General features: G+C 44.5%; 1 protein-coding gene across 1 annotated transcript in view; it reads left to right on the top strand.

The window, feature by feature from the left end:
* The first annotated feature begins 324 nt into the window (after positions 1-324).
* LOC147156154 (cadherin-10-like) overlaps positions 325-15,420 on the top strand; it is a 30,510-nt gene continuing 15,414 nt past the window's right edge. Inside the window, exons 1-2 of the mRNA XM_086065567.1 lie at positions 325-508; positions 7,771-8,118. Of these exons, the coding sequence (XP_085921693.1) occupies positions 7,915-8,118 (204 nt within the window). The 5' untranslated portion in view covers positions 325-508; positions 7,771-7,914. The remainder of the gene's footprint in view (positions 509-7,770; positions 8,119-15,420) is intronic.

Genomic DNA, 15,420 nt, shown 5'->3' with positions numbered 1-15,420 from the left:
CTGGCATGTAGGGCACCGCGCTCCGCTCTGCTCCCCACCTCCTTCTTCCTTCCCTCCCTCCCTCTGTGCTTTCTTTACTCCCACCCCTCCGTTTGCTTTTCTTTATCGCCAACTCGTGAATGGCAGCCAATCAGGAGCGGAGTCGCCTCGGCTTCAGCCTCTGTGACATCTCGAGCCAAAAGTGATGCGGCGCTATACAGAAAGACAGAAGGAGGGGGGAAGAGAAGAAAGTACAAGGGAGGGGGGGAAAGGGGGGAGAGGCCACAGTGAGGGAGGGAGGAACAACGCACAAGGAACTCACTCTCTCTCTCTCTCTCTCTTTTACTCTGTGCGCACATCCATACACACAAACACTTGCGCACGCACTCGCTCCCGGCAGCTGAGCCGTTGTCAGTCTTGGAATGTCGTCGCTGCCGGTGGGAGTCGGATGCTCGGCTGCTAAGTAAGCACCGCTGAGGAGGAGGAGGAGAAGCATCGCCTCATCCCTAAGGCAGGCTACGCTACGCCAGTAAGTAAGAACTATACTTGTTGTGTTTTTTTTGTTGACGCTGAATCGTTTCCGTCCAACTTCAAAAAAGAGGCCAGACTGGCAGAAATATGAAGTCATATTATAGATTTAGGAATTTTGGGGTGCGCTCGCCTGACTTCGGTGCAGGGAGCTTCAGTTCAGTGATTGTTTTGTCCTCTTCTTCGTGTGCCTTGCGATTGATTGACTGGCGACCAGTCCGGGGTGTCGTCTGCCATTTTTTTCCCAGGGTCAGCTGGGATAGGCTCAAGTTCCCTGCGAGCCGGAATACAATAAGTGGTTAGGGAAAATGGATGGTCTCGGACCGGATGGTGTCACGGTGCAGTCAGCTGGCTCGGGCTCAGTTCGCGTTTTGCCGACAATGTGAATGGTCGTCTGTCTCTATACGTGCCCTGAGATTGACGGGCAATCGGTCCGGCTTGTAATCCAGTCTGCCTCAAGTCATCTGGGATCGACTCCGGCAGATCGGAAACAGATAACTGGATGAGTCTCTCTTTGACTAACTTTGCATGCTGCGCAGGTTGAATGGCTTAGTTTGTACGGTTGTTTATCTGTGATGGTGTGATTGTACCCCCCACCACACCCCCCCCCCCCCCTCCACCACTGGCCAAAGTGACGCGCATGAGGTTCGTCAAGCCATTTCACATCGCGTCATGCATGTGAATATATCCCAGGAAAGCCTATCACTCACTCATCTTCCATGAGAAATCATCTTCCTTGCAGAGGGAGAGAAGGATGATGCATCGTTCCAGAAGGAACGAGTGCGCTCTGGTTCAGCTTTTTCTTCTAATAATAAGTGGAGTGGATTTTTTTTTTTTTTTTGCGGGTCTCAACAAGAAAACGTGCTCGGTGTCACAATATCGCTTTGGGAACACGAGCACGGCTCAGCGAGCTCCGGCGGAGGCGGCAGTCGGCCAAGCAAGCCCTCGCTGCCTTTTTGCATCCCGGCCGAGGGAGGCTGAGGAAGACGGCGCCGGAAGGTCGAGGGCTCCACCAAGTGGAGAAGAGGAGCCGCGTCATCCCTCATCATGCTGGACTTCTACTTTGGTGGTCTTCACCAAGCCCTTCCGCGCGCTCTGATTGCACCAATCGCTAAAAACTCATGAATTAGGTTTTTGTCAACAATTTGATCTGCTTTTTGCGTAGTGCCTGATTATACTTGTTACAGTAACTTAACTTGATTAATTGGCTTCTATTGTTGGTCATGTTAGTTTGCCATGTAAAAAATACATTGGGAAGGGAAGGGGGGGCAAAATTAACCAATGTAAAACTGTGATATTCCGTTGTCCTCATGATGTCGTTTTACGTATGAACAGTAGCCTTCGTTCAAGCAAGCCTTTTTGTTTCTGACATGATGAAATGTGAAAAGATCACTTGATTGTCTTCCACCATTTGCGTGATGCTCGCTGTTGTCTTTTATTTTAGGACAAAGTCGGCCGTTGTTAGTTATAAGAACGTTTTCGTTTCTGCCCATAATGCATTTTTACAAACGTGCCAGTTCAGGACATGAACAAGACTTATATTTGATATTTCTGAATGTATTTAGTCAATGCTTTTCTTTTGCCCATGACGCAGTATTACATACATGTAACGACGAGCATGATTTAAAAAAAAAATAAGATTGCCATAAATACATTGTGAGAAATGAAACGTTTTCATTTTCGCTCGCTTTTCTAGTCTTACATACAATTAAACCTTTTATATGGTACCTTTCAAATCCTTTCTAATTATTTGCATGTGAGACACTTCTACTTTTTTTTTTTTTTTTTTGTCATGGACCAATAGATCAAATACTGCCGTGTATCAAGGATTTTTTTTTTGTCTCAGCATCTTTTCATATTTCCAAATTTTGGGGCCTAAATGCTAATGACAGGCTTCCAAATGAAGGATTTGGGGGGGCCTTGGTGGAGGTCAGCTGCTTGAAACGTCAAGCAAGATGCATTTGAATTCTAAGATCCTCCCTGAATTCATTGGCTTTCATGTATCTTTTTTTTTTTTTCTCTCTTCTTCATGCGCCGCTCACGGACTGAAACGTCCGCTCACACACTAACGCACTTTGGACAATTTATTAGCATTCATAAACCATAAAGTGCACACTTAACTTTCATGGCATAATCAATTAAAGAGTGTGCTGGCAGTCTTTAAAGGGCGTCTTTCGCAAAGTTACTCACATGTTGAGGAGCTGATCCTCGGATGCAACGTCGAGTCTACAATTTGGAATATTTAACTCAAAGACTTCCTGGTAATGATCACAGGGGAAGAACACGGTGCTGTTTTTAGGGCTAATTACTGCTTAATGAGGCTGTTCGCCACTATAATAGCTAATTACGCCGGAGTGTTAATCGTTTATTAAGCAGTTATAAGCATCTCTAAAGGAGTTAACAGTGTTATTAATGTATCATAATTCATGTACGTGTGATTTATTTATGATAGTTATAAAAAAAAAAAAAAGGTGAAATTGGACTACTGGTTAAGCTAAAAAAGAAGCGATATTGATGTTTCAACATGTATGTGATACATGTGGGAGGGGTCTTCTTGATTCTAGATGGTTCTCGAGGGAAATGTTCAGTTGGATTGGAATTTGATTGCATTGAGTCTCTGGCCACAATGTTGGGTCGGCGCTGACCAATCCAACGGCAAGGCTGAGATGTTCATTAACATGTCACATACATGTCATCATATGACCTTGTGTATATATTTATATGTATTTAGTTGCTTTAGTTGAATTTCACAATGGGAATATCCCTCAGATTATAAAATGTCGATCTAAATAGTAAATACATTTTGATTTGATCATGATTTTTGTTGTCACTAAACTTTTTTTTTTTTTTACAACCACTATAATAAACATGACACAAAATGTTCAGTTCACCTTGGGAATGAGTTTCAACATTCCCACAATTCCCACGTACCAACAATTCTATATTTTTCACTCACATATTGCACATTTTCACCAAATTCCCTATAAGGAAATCTCATTCAATATCATTCCACATCATTCAATGCTTGTATTTTTTTTCACCACTACCTTTCTATCCATTTTTCAATATCAGTATCATTCCAAATCATTATATACCATTTGACATAAGTCCATATTTTTCAACATTTCACCTCATTCAATATGTTTTTATTTCAGCATTCACATGCAATTTCTCCAGAAAATGCTTCATCTCGTTAAAACTCAGTTTTACCGTCTCTGCAAAGGCAGAATTTGCCGATTGTGGCGCCGCCCATGTGGCTGGCGAGTGGCGTAACAATTCCCCGCCCTCCAGTGCTGAGTGACGTTTTCGAAAAGTGCTTAGTGTCTTAAAGTTTGGCGTTGCGGTTGAAAGCGAGCGTGTTCAATTACGGGAAGCATACAAATGCCCGGCGAGGCGTTCCCCCCTCCCCTCCCCCCCCCCCTCCCCCTCCCTCCCCTCATGACGAGCAGCTAGTTTACGTCTGATCAAAGAGCTTCTTATTCAGCAAAACAAGAATGTATAATTCTGCAGATTACACAAATGGAGCGGAGCCGAGCGCCTGCCAAGATGCGTCTTAGCACAAGATTAAGGATAACAAGCGCAGGACGCCACTTTAAGAGTGCACTCGCTCTCATTTGGTCCCTTCACATCCCAAGTTTTTCCTCTCCTGCCTTTGACTTAATCTAGTCATAAACAACTTTTTAATACTCCCGCTGATTTTAATAGGCTGAATAAGTTAATGCAGCTTGAGTCTATAGGATCTGGCAAGGCTTCCGCATGCTCGCTCATCCCTTAATAGGGTGTTTGGAAGAATCCCGACGCGTGATAGGGCGCACCCCATCAAGGATTCATATCCAGAATGCTATTAAAGCCCAAGGACGGGCGGGAATGTTAATTAGAAAATGCAATAACAAGCGTCAGGCCAGATTAATTGCCAGGCGGCGTTTTCCTGATCTGGAGAAGGCGTGCGTCACACTCGCCCGCCCGTCCGCATAATGGAGAAAATAAAATTAGAAGCAGAGACAGGATCGCCAAGCCGCAACGCGCAGATAATGTCAGCTCTCGGCGGGAAACGCGTTTACCTCGCAAACCCGCGTGGCCATCCATCTCATCGAGACTCCTCGGTGACCTCAAAAACAAAAGTAAACACGTACGTGTGCTACTTCTGGATTCTTCAGAAGTTTCATCTCCAGGAAGTTATTCGAGGCTTTCAGGATTCTTCAGAAGTTGCGTGTTAGGAATCGTGCTTACACGCCAGTTCCACAAAATGCCGCCCCTCACTATGGATGGTGGCTCCTTAAAATTCGGTTTCCTTCAGTCATCTGTTATTTCTATACAGTTTATTCTATCAGGGTCACATCAGGTGCTAAAGCTTAAAGATTGCTTGCGAGTCCGTTTTGTGCACCACATTACCATTGCCGCTTCGTTAGACTGGGAAGAGTCCTCAGGATTTCATCTCCTCTGTTATTTTCCATTGTTCGTCCTGCTCAGGGACACATTATGACTTGCAGCCTATTCTGAGACGTGAAAGACTGGTCTCACGTCAATCATGGGCCATGAGTCTGATCCTGATACTGTAGGAGTACTTCAATGCTACCAATAGTCCTTCCTAAGGTAGAGGTTTGAAAGAGTCCTCAGAATTCTGCCGAATTGCACGCAGTTCTTTTTGTCTTTCGTAAATTCCCTTTAATTTTTCAGTTTTGTGTTTTTTACCTTGTGAGATCAAGTCCGGGCTTCGGCCTTCCTGGGTGGAGTTTGCATGTTCTCCCCGTGCTTGCGTGGCTTTTCTCCGGGTACTCCGGTTTCCTCCCACATTCCAAAAACATGCATGGCAGGTGAATTGGACACTCCAAATTGTCCATAGGTGTGATTGTGAGTATGGTTGTTCGTCTCTGTGTGCCCTGCGATTGGCTGGCAACCAGTTCAGGGTGTACCCCGCCTACTGCCCGAAGCCAGCTGGGATAGGCTCCAGCAACCCCGCGACCCTTGTGAGGACAAGCGGTACAGGAAATGGATGGATGGATGGATTGTGTTTTTTACCTTCTATCCTGGAGGCTAGCCTCGATGGTCACAATTCAATCACATGCCATGAGTGTGACTTGACAGCTGCAGGGACAGGATCCCCTTCCGCACGGTGAATTATACCCTGGATTGGTTCCCGGTCAATCACAGGCTGATTGTGGATGAAGCCGTGAGTGGGACGAAGGCTTCCATGTGTGAGTGGCAACATTCCATCCCGTTCTTAAGATGTCTTCAAATTCTTACAAGTTCCTACAGTTTTTTTTTTTTCAGAACCCCCAAGATTTAATTTATAGTTCTGGTCAAATTCAATATGTACATTCTCCATGCGGATTGTTCCAAAGTCTCCTTTCACACTGCATGTCCAAAGTCCTAAGAAAAGGACCAACGTGGAATGGGTACTCAACTTGGACTCTTTATCTCCCTGGCCTAACTGCATGAAAAGCATTAGTGGCAAGATGTGACCAGGATGCGAAGTTTGACACCCCTGTGTTGAAAGCTATTGCCATTTTGTCATGTGTAAACTACATTGATTCTACGGAGCGAGTGGGAAGGAAAAAGTGTTCCTGGTATTCAAATTTTGGGCCAAGTGGTCCATTGACCTTTGAGTCCTCGCTGAAGAGCTTAAGTCACAGACAAGTGAGCACCCCTGAAGTACGTACTGTGGTCTGGAGATGTGGCGGACATACTTAATGGGCCCTTTTAGAAAGAGAGATTTATTACAATTAACTTCCTAAAAGACCATTAATTATTCAAGTGCGGCCAAATTACCTATCAGGTCCAAGTCCTGGTGGGGATTCAGAGAGGAAGAAGATTGCCAATATTAGGAAATACTTTTCATAAGTCAGACAGGGTGATTTGTCTTGGATTGCATCGTAGTGCCAAAGGAGCAAAAAAAAAAGGAATCGAAGGGATTGACTGAAAGTAATGAACGCAAAAAACAAATTAGCTGGAAAATTCCACCGGTGAGCGACACGATTAATCCCAGAGTTGCTGACAGAGGAGCTGCGGTGGGATAGTTTGAGGCCAAGGAAGCCAACTCGACTCACACACGGATGAATTAGGCCCGCCACTCATCTGCTCGCAGGCCCGCTTTGCATCTGGGGACGCATTAGACCAGCGTGGTTGACTTTTGCTAAGTAAATACAAGCATCATGCCTGATGAATGCGTCCGACTCAACATGCAAGGCATCGATGGGAAGGCGCATTTCTGGATTGGGTTGTAATTCCGCGAGCCGCAGCGACACTTAATTAACCTTCCTAATGAATTTACACAAGACGGAAAATTGCTGCATTAATAAGACATTATTTTACATGGAAATGACTTTTTCTGTCACGCTTAATGATATTTGCAATTTAACAACAACTCATTACGTGGACCTCCACTCCCAAAATGTGAGGAACGTTTGAGCTCTTGTTAAAATGTTGCAATGCAGTTGTAACCACTGCAAACGAGAATAACAATAATATATTCATCCATCCCTTTTTTTTGATAGTGCTCATCCTACAGTGAGCTGTCGTCTATCCCAGCTGAATTTGGGAGAGGAGCAGGTTACACTTTGAACTGCTTGGCAGTCAATCTCAAGGCAGAGCAATTTTTTCCCGCCAAGTCCCCGTACTAACGACAACAATAGATTTTGCTAAATGAATACTTCCATTTTGATTGTCTACAAGTGTGCATTTACAGTTGTCTGGTTTATGTATTCAAATACACTGTATTTACAATTTGTTAAAAAAAAAAAAAAAAAAGATAATTGACTTTCTATATTAGAATTAAAATCGCAGAGTCAAATTCAAATCACAGTTGACTTTACTGGACAAGAACGCTTGAATTTGACAATTTGTACTACTGCAGAAAAAGACAAAAAATATCTTCATATATGTGTAGATTTTATATGAATATGGATCAGATTTTCACCTAATATAAGTGTGTCCCAAAATGAACGGGCCCTAGAATCCACGTTTTCTGAAGCATACCTGGACATCTAACTGTACACTGATCTAAGATGATGCTGTCGTAAAGTCAAAATGACAAAAAAAAAAATCTTTATACAAAGCATTTCTAGGCCGCAAATATAAAACAATCCAATAGAAAGGAGAAAAAAAACAGTAAGATGCTATCTGAGCGTGAAGTTCATTGCACGGTCCTTAACCTTGAAATGTCAGAGATGTAAACTGAGCGCCCCTATCGTGTATTCTCTTCTACTCGATAACATCCCCGCACATTTATAACTCAAGTTTGTTGTTTTTTTCCCCCCCCCGCAGGCGTCTGGTGTTTGGGATCACCGTGAGGAATACAATGTGTGTTGTGCTCACGCTATCTTGCAGCCGTCATCAAGTCCCGACTTCCTCTCCGTAATTCCCAAGTCGTCCTTCCAGAAGCGTCCGACCCCCGCTGACTTGGATACCATGCTCATCGGCCGGCTGGTCCTGATGCTGTGCACCCTGTGGGCCGCCGCCGCTCTGCCCGTCGAGCCTGGGAATACTGGGAATGTGTTTGCAATGCAAGAGAGCGACGGCAGGATTCTGCAGCGCTCCAAGCGGGGATGGATGTGGAATCAATTCTTTCTGATGGAGGAATACATGGGAAATGATCATCAGTACGTCGGCAAGGTAATGCGCGCCGGTAGATTCGGTGAAACCTCATTTGTGAACGCTCCGACTCCATGCCGAGGACTTTGATTGGCTGAAACAGGAATGGACTGACACAATGCTATCGGTTTGCGAAAGAAACTTACTGAAGTCTATCGAGCATTGTTTTCATCAGGTTGAGACGAGTTACAAGTAAAAGTCTTGTTTGGGCTTTTTTATTGAATATGAGCATTTTGGAGCCAACAAAGATAATTAGCTATTTATTGATCAATTCATTGAGATCAAGCAGGCTAGTGTCAAACGACTTTGACATGTTTTTGCCATGAAGAGCTTGTGCTCCACGAGCCATATTTGTATAGACAATGTTAAAAATGTAATAATTTAGCAATCGGCTCGAGATCCACCCTCAGACGAGAGATAAACCAATGCGAGAGGAACCCATTGAAGTTACCTCCGACACTCATGAGACACGAACCAAGTCAAATTTGGCTAGTACTCAAATCGAGAGCCAACCCAATCCTTGGCAAACCTGGGGGGTGTTGATTTGATAAGTATATATGTATACTTATCAAATGATCCTTGCCCAGATGATAAGTTGTGGAAAATGCTTTATATCACACCCTATCATTATTTTTCGGTATTTATGATTCTTTTGGTGCGAAGAATCATCGTTTCCTAATGAAGTCAAATTGGCTTTAACTTAAAGCTCCAAGGTGATTTATCGGGGGCTTCCAACAAAGAAGTCCACCTCACCAAAAAGGCTTAGGACCCCGACACAGAATTCAACATGGAGTCCTCCATTTTGGTTCAAAGTGTCGTGACTTTAAGCAACCCCTTGAGAGGATATTCGCCCAAATGAGAAGCTGGTATTTGAGACCGCATGCTTCCGAGGCGACACCAGAGAACTCGGACAGAGACGTTGATCTTGATTCCGTCTCGACAGATCTGGTTGAGGTCTTTTATTTGATAAAAGGCTGCCCAGGACCTTGACATTTGTGACAATGCCATCTGCTAGTCACTGCAGGGTTACTTCTACTTTAATGTGGAACCCCTTTCCATTTTCTGATGGTTGAATTGACTGGCAGCTGCTGAGCGGAAGTGTTTTATTGAACATTGCTGACTGCAGAGGTATTAAAAGACTTTTGTTTGACATGAGAAAGTTAAGAGCTCGTGCAACAATGGAGCAACTAATCAATCACTTGTGACCTATCGATTTTTCAAAAATAAGACTGAAAGCTCCTCGAGCTGGAGGAGATCTCGCGGAGGGCAGCTCACATTCGATTTTCAGAGTTTGTTAGCTAGCCCGGCGGAGCATCAGACACAGCAAGGTCTCGGGCCAATTGTGGTGGTCTTAAGGATCCCGAGATTGATTCCACCCGGCAGCTTGCGGCTCCGCATGGAAATATGAGTCAGACAAATCTCGCCGCTTCCTAAACTGCGGTTCCGCGCATTTCCCGCTAGCACCCCCCCCCCCCCCCACCCCCCCAACTCCAAAAATGATGAGCTGTGAGACGTGTGTGCTCCTGCCGGATCAGAGACGGGGGGCTGCTGTCAGCCGGGCCGGGGCTGGCGCAATAAAGACAGGTGTGATGAGGAAGGAAACGCTACACTTATCAACTCCGGCGAGGCAAATGCGGTGACTGTCGACAGCCAATTTTCTCGGAGGAGGCTGCCTTTCATCATGCACCTCATCCTCGGCGGTAAACAAGTGCGCCGGGGTGAGCCGCGGGGGGGCTCTGACAACTTCTTCTTTGCTGCTGCTGCAGCTATCACACTGGAAGCACACACACAAATGGATTGGCGGGGAGGAGGAAGAAGAAAGCGTATCAATCAGGCGGGCGGATGAAATGTGCCTTGTTGTGTTATGTGATGCGGCGGCAAAGTAAATGCCAAGTGTGAGGCGGGTTATCTGTTGATGCGGCGGCTGCCACGCGCCTCGCCTTGATGTTCCCCGTAGCTGCATGACAGCACGGGCTTCATTTCTGCTGTCCAATATCCTTCATTATTCCGCTGTCAGAAAAAACACGAGACTGTAATGAATTGCTGAGGGTTAGGCGAGGGGTGGTGGGGGGGTTGGCGCCGCTGGCGGTGGGTGCATACGTATCACTAATTTCGGCTCTTCGAGGCGAAGGCGAAAAGGACGCAGAAAGCACTTAATGGCGCCGTCTTGATGGTCTAACTCGTAAAAAGATCATTTTTCGGTATTGGAGACGGGAGGCCTTGTTTGTTTCTTGTTCAATCAAACCCCGGGCAACGGCCCCCGCACGCTCGCTTAAAAGGTTGATTTCATGATTGCGGCAATCAAATGCCACGCAAAGAAAAGGCAAAGACAAAGCTAATTCTTTTTGAATGGAAATGCGCTGGTGAGATGGCAACATGGAGCCGTTTTGTCGTCAGTTTTTCCTGAAAACATGAAAAACAGAATCAAATACGGATTAGAATAGAATTGATATGTTGAACTCAGACTGTAGTAAATTGTTAGCAGCAATGTTTAAGGCAAAAAACATTTTTTTGTGTCAAAATATGGTTGAATATATAGTTACTTGATGGTTTCCATTTAAATCCAAAATGTTTTTTTTAAACAATACTACTATGTCGCACTTATAAAAATATACAGTAATAAAATGAAATAGAATGTAACAAAACAACCACTTTTTTTTCCACTTTATGTTCACTGAACTTTTATCTTTTCACCACTTTCCTCCCTACAAATTTCCCTGGACATACAGTAGGTCGCTGCAGTTTAGAAATTAATTAATCACCCTTGGCTGACATCATAATCTTTTTATTTTTATTTTTTTTATTTTTTATTATTATTATTATTATTTTTTTTCTATAAAGAGCTCAGTATTGTTCATTCGGAAATGTCATCATCATTTCTCTTTATTATTGTTATTTATTTATTTATTTATTTTATTTTTTTGTGTGTGGGTGTGTATGTGTATGTGCGTGTGCGTGCGTGCGTGCGTGTATTTGTTAGCTCACCAAAAACCTATTAGAAAAAATCTCATACCGTTCACCTAAACCGAACACCGCCGTCAGGAGACCCGAGGAAGGACCAAAGAAAACCAAGGAAGGTGAAATCCAGCACTGACCAGACACCACCCACCGGGCCACCCACCAGAACTCCTCCCCAACCCAAGAAACATCCAGACCCCAACAAATCCAAAAATCATAAAATCAGGGAGGCCTCAAGAGACCGAAGGAGAGACCGAGAAAAGGAAGGAAGGACAGACGAAGCCGCGTGAGATCCGCAGACATCATAATCTTTATCAATTGAGTATCGTCAAGTGAACCATGCGCAAACCACGTATTTCTATGATGACGTTTTATTTCAATGGGCATAATTCATTTAGCTTCCTCGGTCTTTACTTTCTTTGGACTTGCCACAACTCCTTAAATTGCAAGAGATAAAATCACGGCAATAAAAAGAAGATGAAGCCAGAGTTGTTGTGAGCTTAAAAGAACAAAATGTTTTATAGACCAACAGAAAATTGCTCACGCAGGAACATGATAGTGGAGAATCGAGCGTGGGATGAGGCGCTTGTGCCGAATGGACTGAAAAACATACAATAAAACTTGACCTAGTCTGACGTTGAACCATAACGCAAACAAAAACCTGACTCGCATGTACTGTACGTACAGAGGAGCATTTAGAAAGCTGTTTCAAGAATATTGTGTTCTCTGACAATATCAGCAATGAACCTACCCGGAAAGATTCGACTCTTTGACTCCCAAAAAACTGTTTCTAGCTTACTTTTGTTTTTTAGTCATTGATAGTCGAGCTTCATCAAACGCACGGATTTTTGACCAAAACGCTGAGAAAATGAGCCAAGCAGATTGACGGAAATCATCTATTTACGGATATGCGACGATTAAATGTGCCCTACGTGACACTGACTCACCGCATGACTCCATTGAAGAGCAAGATGGTGTCATCTTTTCTCATTATGGTGCACGCACTTTCGACGACCTACCGTCACACATACTTTATTCACTGTTTAGCCAAGGGCTCTCAAACTTGTGACCCGGGCCTTTTGTGGCATCTTTTTGCGTGTCACTGCCATGGGTGTGTTGCTGTTGTTGTTTTTTAATCACTTATAGGTTGTAGGGCTGAAAACCGTTAAATCCAATCGGTTGAGTAGTTTCGGTTCAGTCCGTCCCAGATCAGTTCGGTCCTTTCACGCAGCTCTTTTTTTTCCTCCCTTCATAAGCGATAAGCGCTAATCCATTATGGCGCCATCCATGACTACGGCGCCGTCCATGGTTACAGCGGCGCCTCATGTGCGTCATATCCTTCCAGCGACGCTGCAGCCAATCATATTGCAGCAGGGCGGGTAGAGCAAGTTCTCGGGTTTCATGACGCGAGTGTACGCTACGGTGCTAACAGCGTTTAGCGTCCTGAGCCATCGCTCATCGCTGCCAAGTCTTTATTAATCCAACACAAGATTTGTGGTCCATGAAACGGACGTCGGAAATCGCTATGTTCATGACTCAGGTGTTTTATTTACGAGGATAATCGATGATAGCATAGCACACAGCTAACCGACACTCGTAAGCCTCGAGCACCGTAACGAGCAAATACGTCCGGACACTTTCCGACTTGCATTTGTTATGCTTGCCACTATATTCTACTAGCATGAATAGATTAATAATTGATTAATATACGCTGTGAATAATATACACTGTCACATTTTACTCCAATACGTAATCATTTTTTCTAAAACTGCATACAGAACTGAACCGAAAACTGTGAGCACATAACTGAAACCCGAACCGAACCGGGGAATTTGTGAACCGTTACACCCATAATAGGTTGCCATAGCTCAAGCTCATAACAGCTTTCGCAAAATGTAATTCTGAAGTGGAAAGTAAAGGTTTGCTGTCACACAGTCCCAGTCTTGTCTTTTTCAAAACCGGCCTTGAAGAGAAAGATTGGCGACGAGGACATCCAATTTCAAGAAGAAAAAATAAATAAACGGAACGCTTATTTTGTTGAGCAACCCGACATGTCTTGAATGCACAGAGGAAGTCGCGAAGCTCAAGAAATCAGACATCATTAATCAACTAGACATGCTGAGGAGGATGCAAAGTAGCAGGGAGATGAGAGAGGAGCAGCTCACCAATCTTGTCCTGAAGAACCGTTAATTCTGTTCTGAACTGCTATTAATAAGGACTGAGAAAATTGGACTCGTTGTACTTTTTTTTGAGGACTTGAATACGGACTTGAATATGCTGGGTAAGCAGCCCGGAGACACTGAGAATCTTTTGCCGCAGCCTCCACATAAATGGAGTTTGAGACCCCTGGGTTATACAATACAAAGGTTGTGTCCAAATTTGTAGGCTGCGTCCACCAAGGGTCGAATTCGAAGGTCGCATGATGCGACTCCAATCGCATGCTATTGTCCGAATTTACGCGGCCTTTGAATCTAGCCTTCGTTTCCACGGTGACAAGACCTGAGCGAAGGCTCTTTTGGAGCACTCGTTTGTGGACGCCAATAGCAAGGCAGTACCTTGAGTAAAGCCCCTCCCCCAGCCTGACGCTGGCTGTTGATTGGCCGTTTGCGAAGATTTCTGTTTCCGCTCCCAGAGGACACACGCGCTGCTGAGCATAAATGAACTGAAGGGCCTGTCCACATTCAACGCGGTGACGGCAGTCCACATGCGACCCAGCCTGCGACGAGTCCTACAGAAGACACAGACGGACGTACTCGTAATCGATGCGACGTGTGAGATGTATCCCCTCATTCTGTTGCTGCGTTAATGTCTAATCCAAAGCGATGCAATACCTCCATCTTCAAAGATTTGTTAGTCGTTACAATTGTTTACAAACCGAAATTTCATAGACAAGCTGAGCAAGACCGTCTTTCACGTTGTTAGAGTAGACAATATTTGTATTCTACTCTTTGCGTGTTCAATTAACTGAATGGTGAGATTCTGGTGAAGAAGTCCCTTTGCAAAGGTAAATAATTATCAGAAGCTTCTGATCACACAAATTGAAGATACTCAAGCCGTGTTCCGTTCAGATTGTGTGTCCCTCCCCTCCCATGAGCACAAAAAGGCATCAAGTTCCCATGAGTACAAATCAGATTAGACTTGAACAATAATAAATCAGCCTGTCCTTGGACTCTCTTCGACCGACTGAGACTGGTACTAGCTATACTCCCTTTAGATAATATAGAAAAGAAACTTGTTACCCTTCTCCCAGGCAAAAGAGAACAAAGGACTATAGATTGGCTTAACATGAATTAACTGTTGTCTTATATTTATATCTTTATAACTAATATCCAAAACGGTTAAAATATAAATTGAAACTGGAAAAACAATGTTAATAATCCAACAACGTCTACCCATTGGAAAACATACTTGTACTTAGTTATAGTCGGTGGCAATAAACGTTTGGATTACAAATCAACAGCAGTGAATGATTTGAGTCGAGTAACAGAAATATTTGTACTCGGTTACTTCGCTGGCATGTACCCCGGCAGTGATGCGGCGGCAGCCCCTGCATGGGAAAGCGTAAGCCCATTCAATCCCATTTGAAGTGACTTTCACAGGGCGGCTAATAAGTGCGATGGCTGACTCTGTGCAGCTGTGGCAGCCCCACTTCTAAAGCCGGCCGACACTTGCAATGCTGAGCAATACATCCACAAACTTCACGCGAGCGGGGGCGAGCGGGGAGCGAGCGGGGAGCAAAATCCCATTAAGGCGCTGGCACCTTCCATTGTGCCCTGCCTCATAAAACCCTTGCCTTCATAAGAATTATTACTATTTCATTTTAGCTGTGTTCATATTTTTTTGCCAGGCTTGAGATGTGGCGCCGGCCTCGCTCACCACTTGAAAGAAATATAATATAAAGAAAGCAGCCTACAGCTACAGCGAGGTCCGAGTCGGACCTGCAGAGAACGCACGAGACGCCGCACTGTTTTAACGGTAAAAACACAGCGAAAGTAATTATTCCGTCTCCATTCTGTTCCGCTATCTCGTCGCTGCAGCAGCGAGCGACATGGAGCGGAGGGCTGACAAGAATTGCCAATGATTTCCTTGCTTTGCAGACAATTCCTCAGTGTTTGTGCGAGGCAATTTCACTCATCAAGGCTCTCCTCTGTGCTTGTGTTGTACGACCATGAAAAGGTGTCCCCCCCCCCCCCCCCTCTTTCTGTTTCTTTTTCAAGCGGAGCCAGCAAATGTACGCAAACACGCTGCTGCCATGCTAACATTTAAATTTCCTGAAGCCGCGTGAAAACGCTTCATGTAAGCATTTGTAAGAGGATGCAACGTGTTTCTTGCGCTCGAAGGTTTCTTCCCTCCGGTTGCCTGCTT

The sequence above is a fragment of the Leptonotus elevatus genome, chromosome 21 (assembly GCF_054856555.1).
Source record: "Leptonotus elevatus isolate MCC_2025b chromosome 21, RoL_Lele_1.0, whole genome shotgun sequence".
NCBI lineage: Eukaryota > Metazoa > Chordata > Actinopteri > Syngnathiformes > Syngnathidae > Leptonotus > Leptonotus elevatus.
Note: the sequence above shows the minus strand (reverse complement) of the source record. Positions and strands in the feature narration are given on the sequence as shown.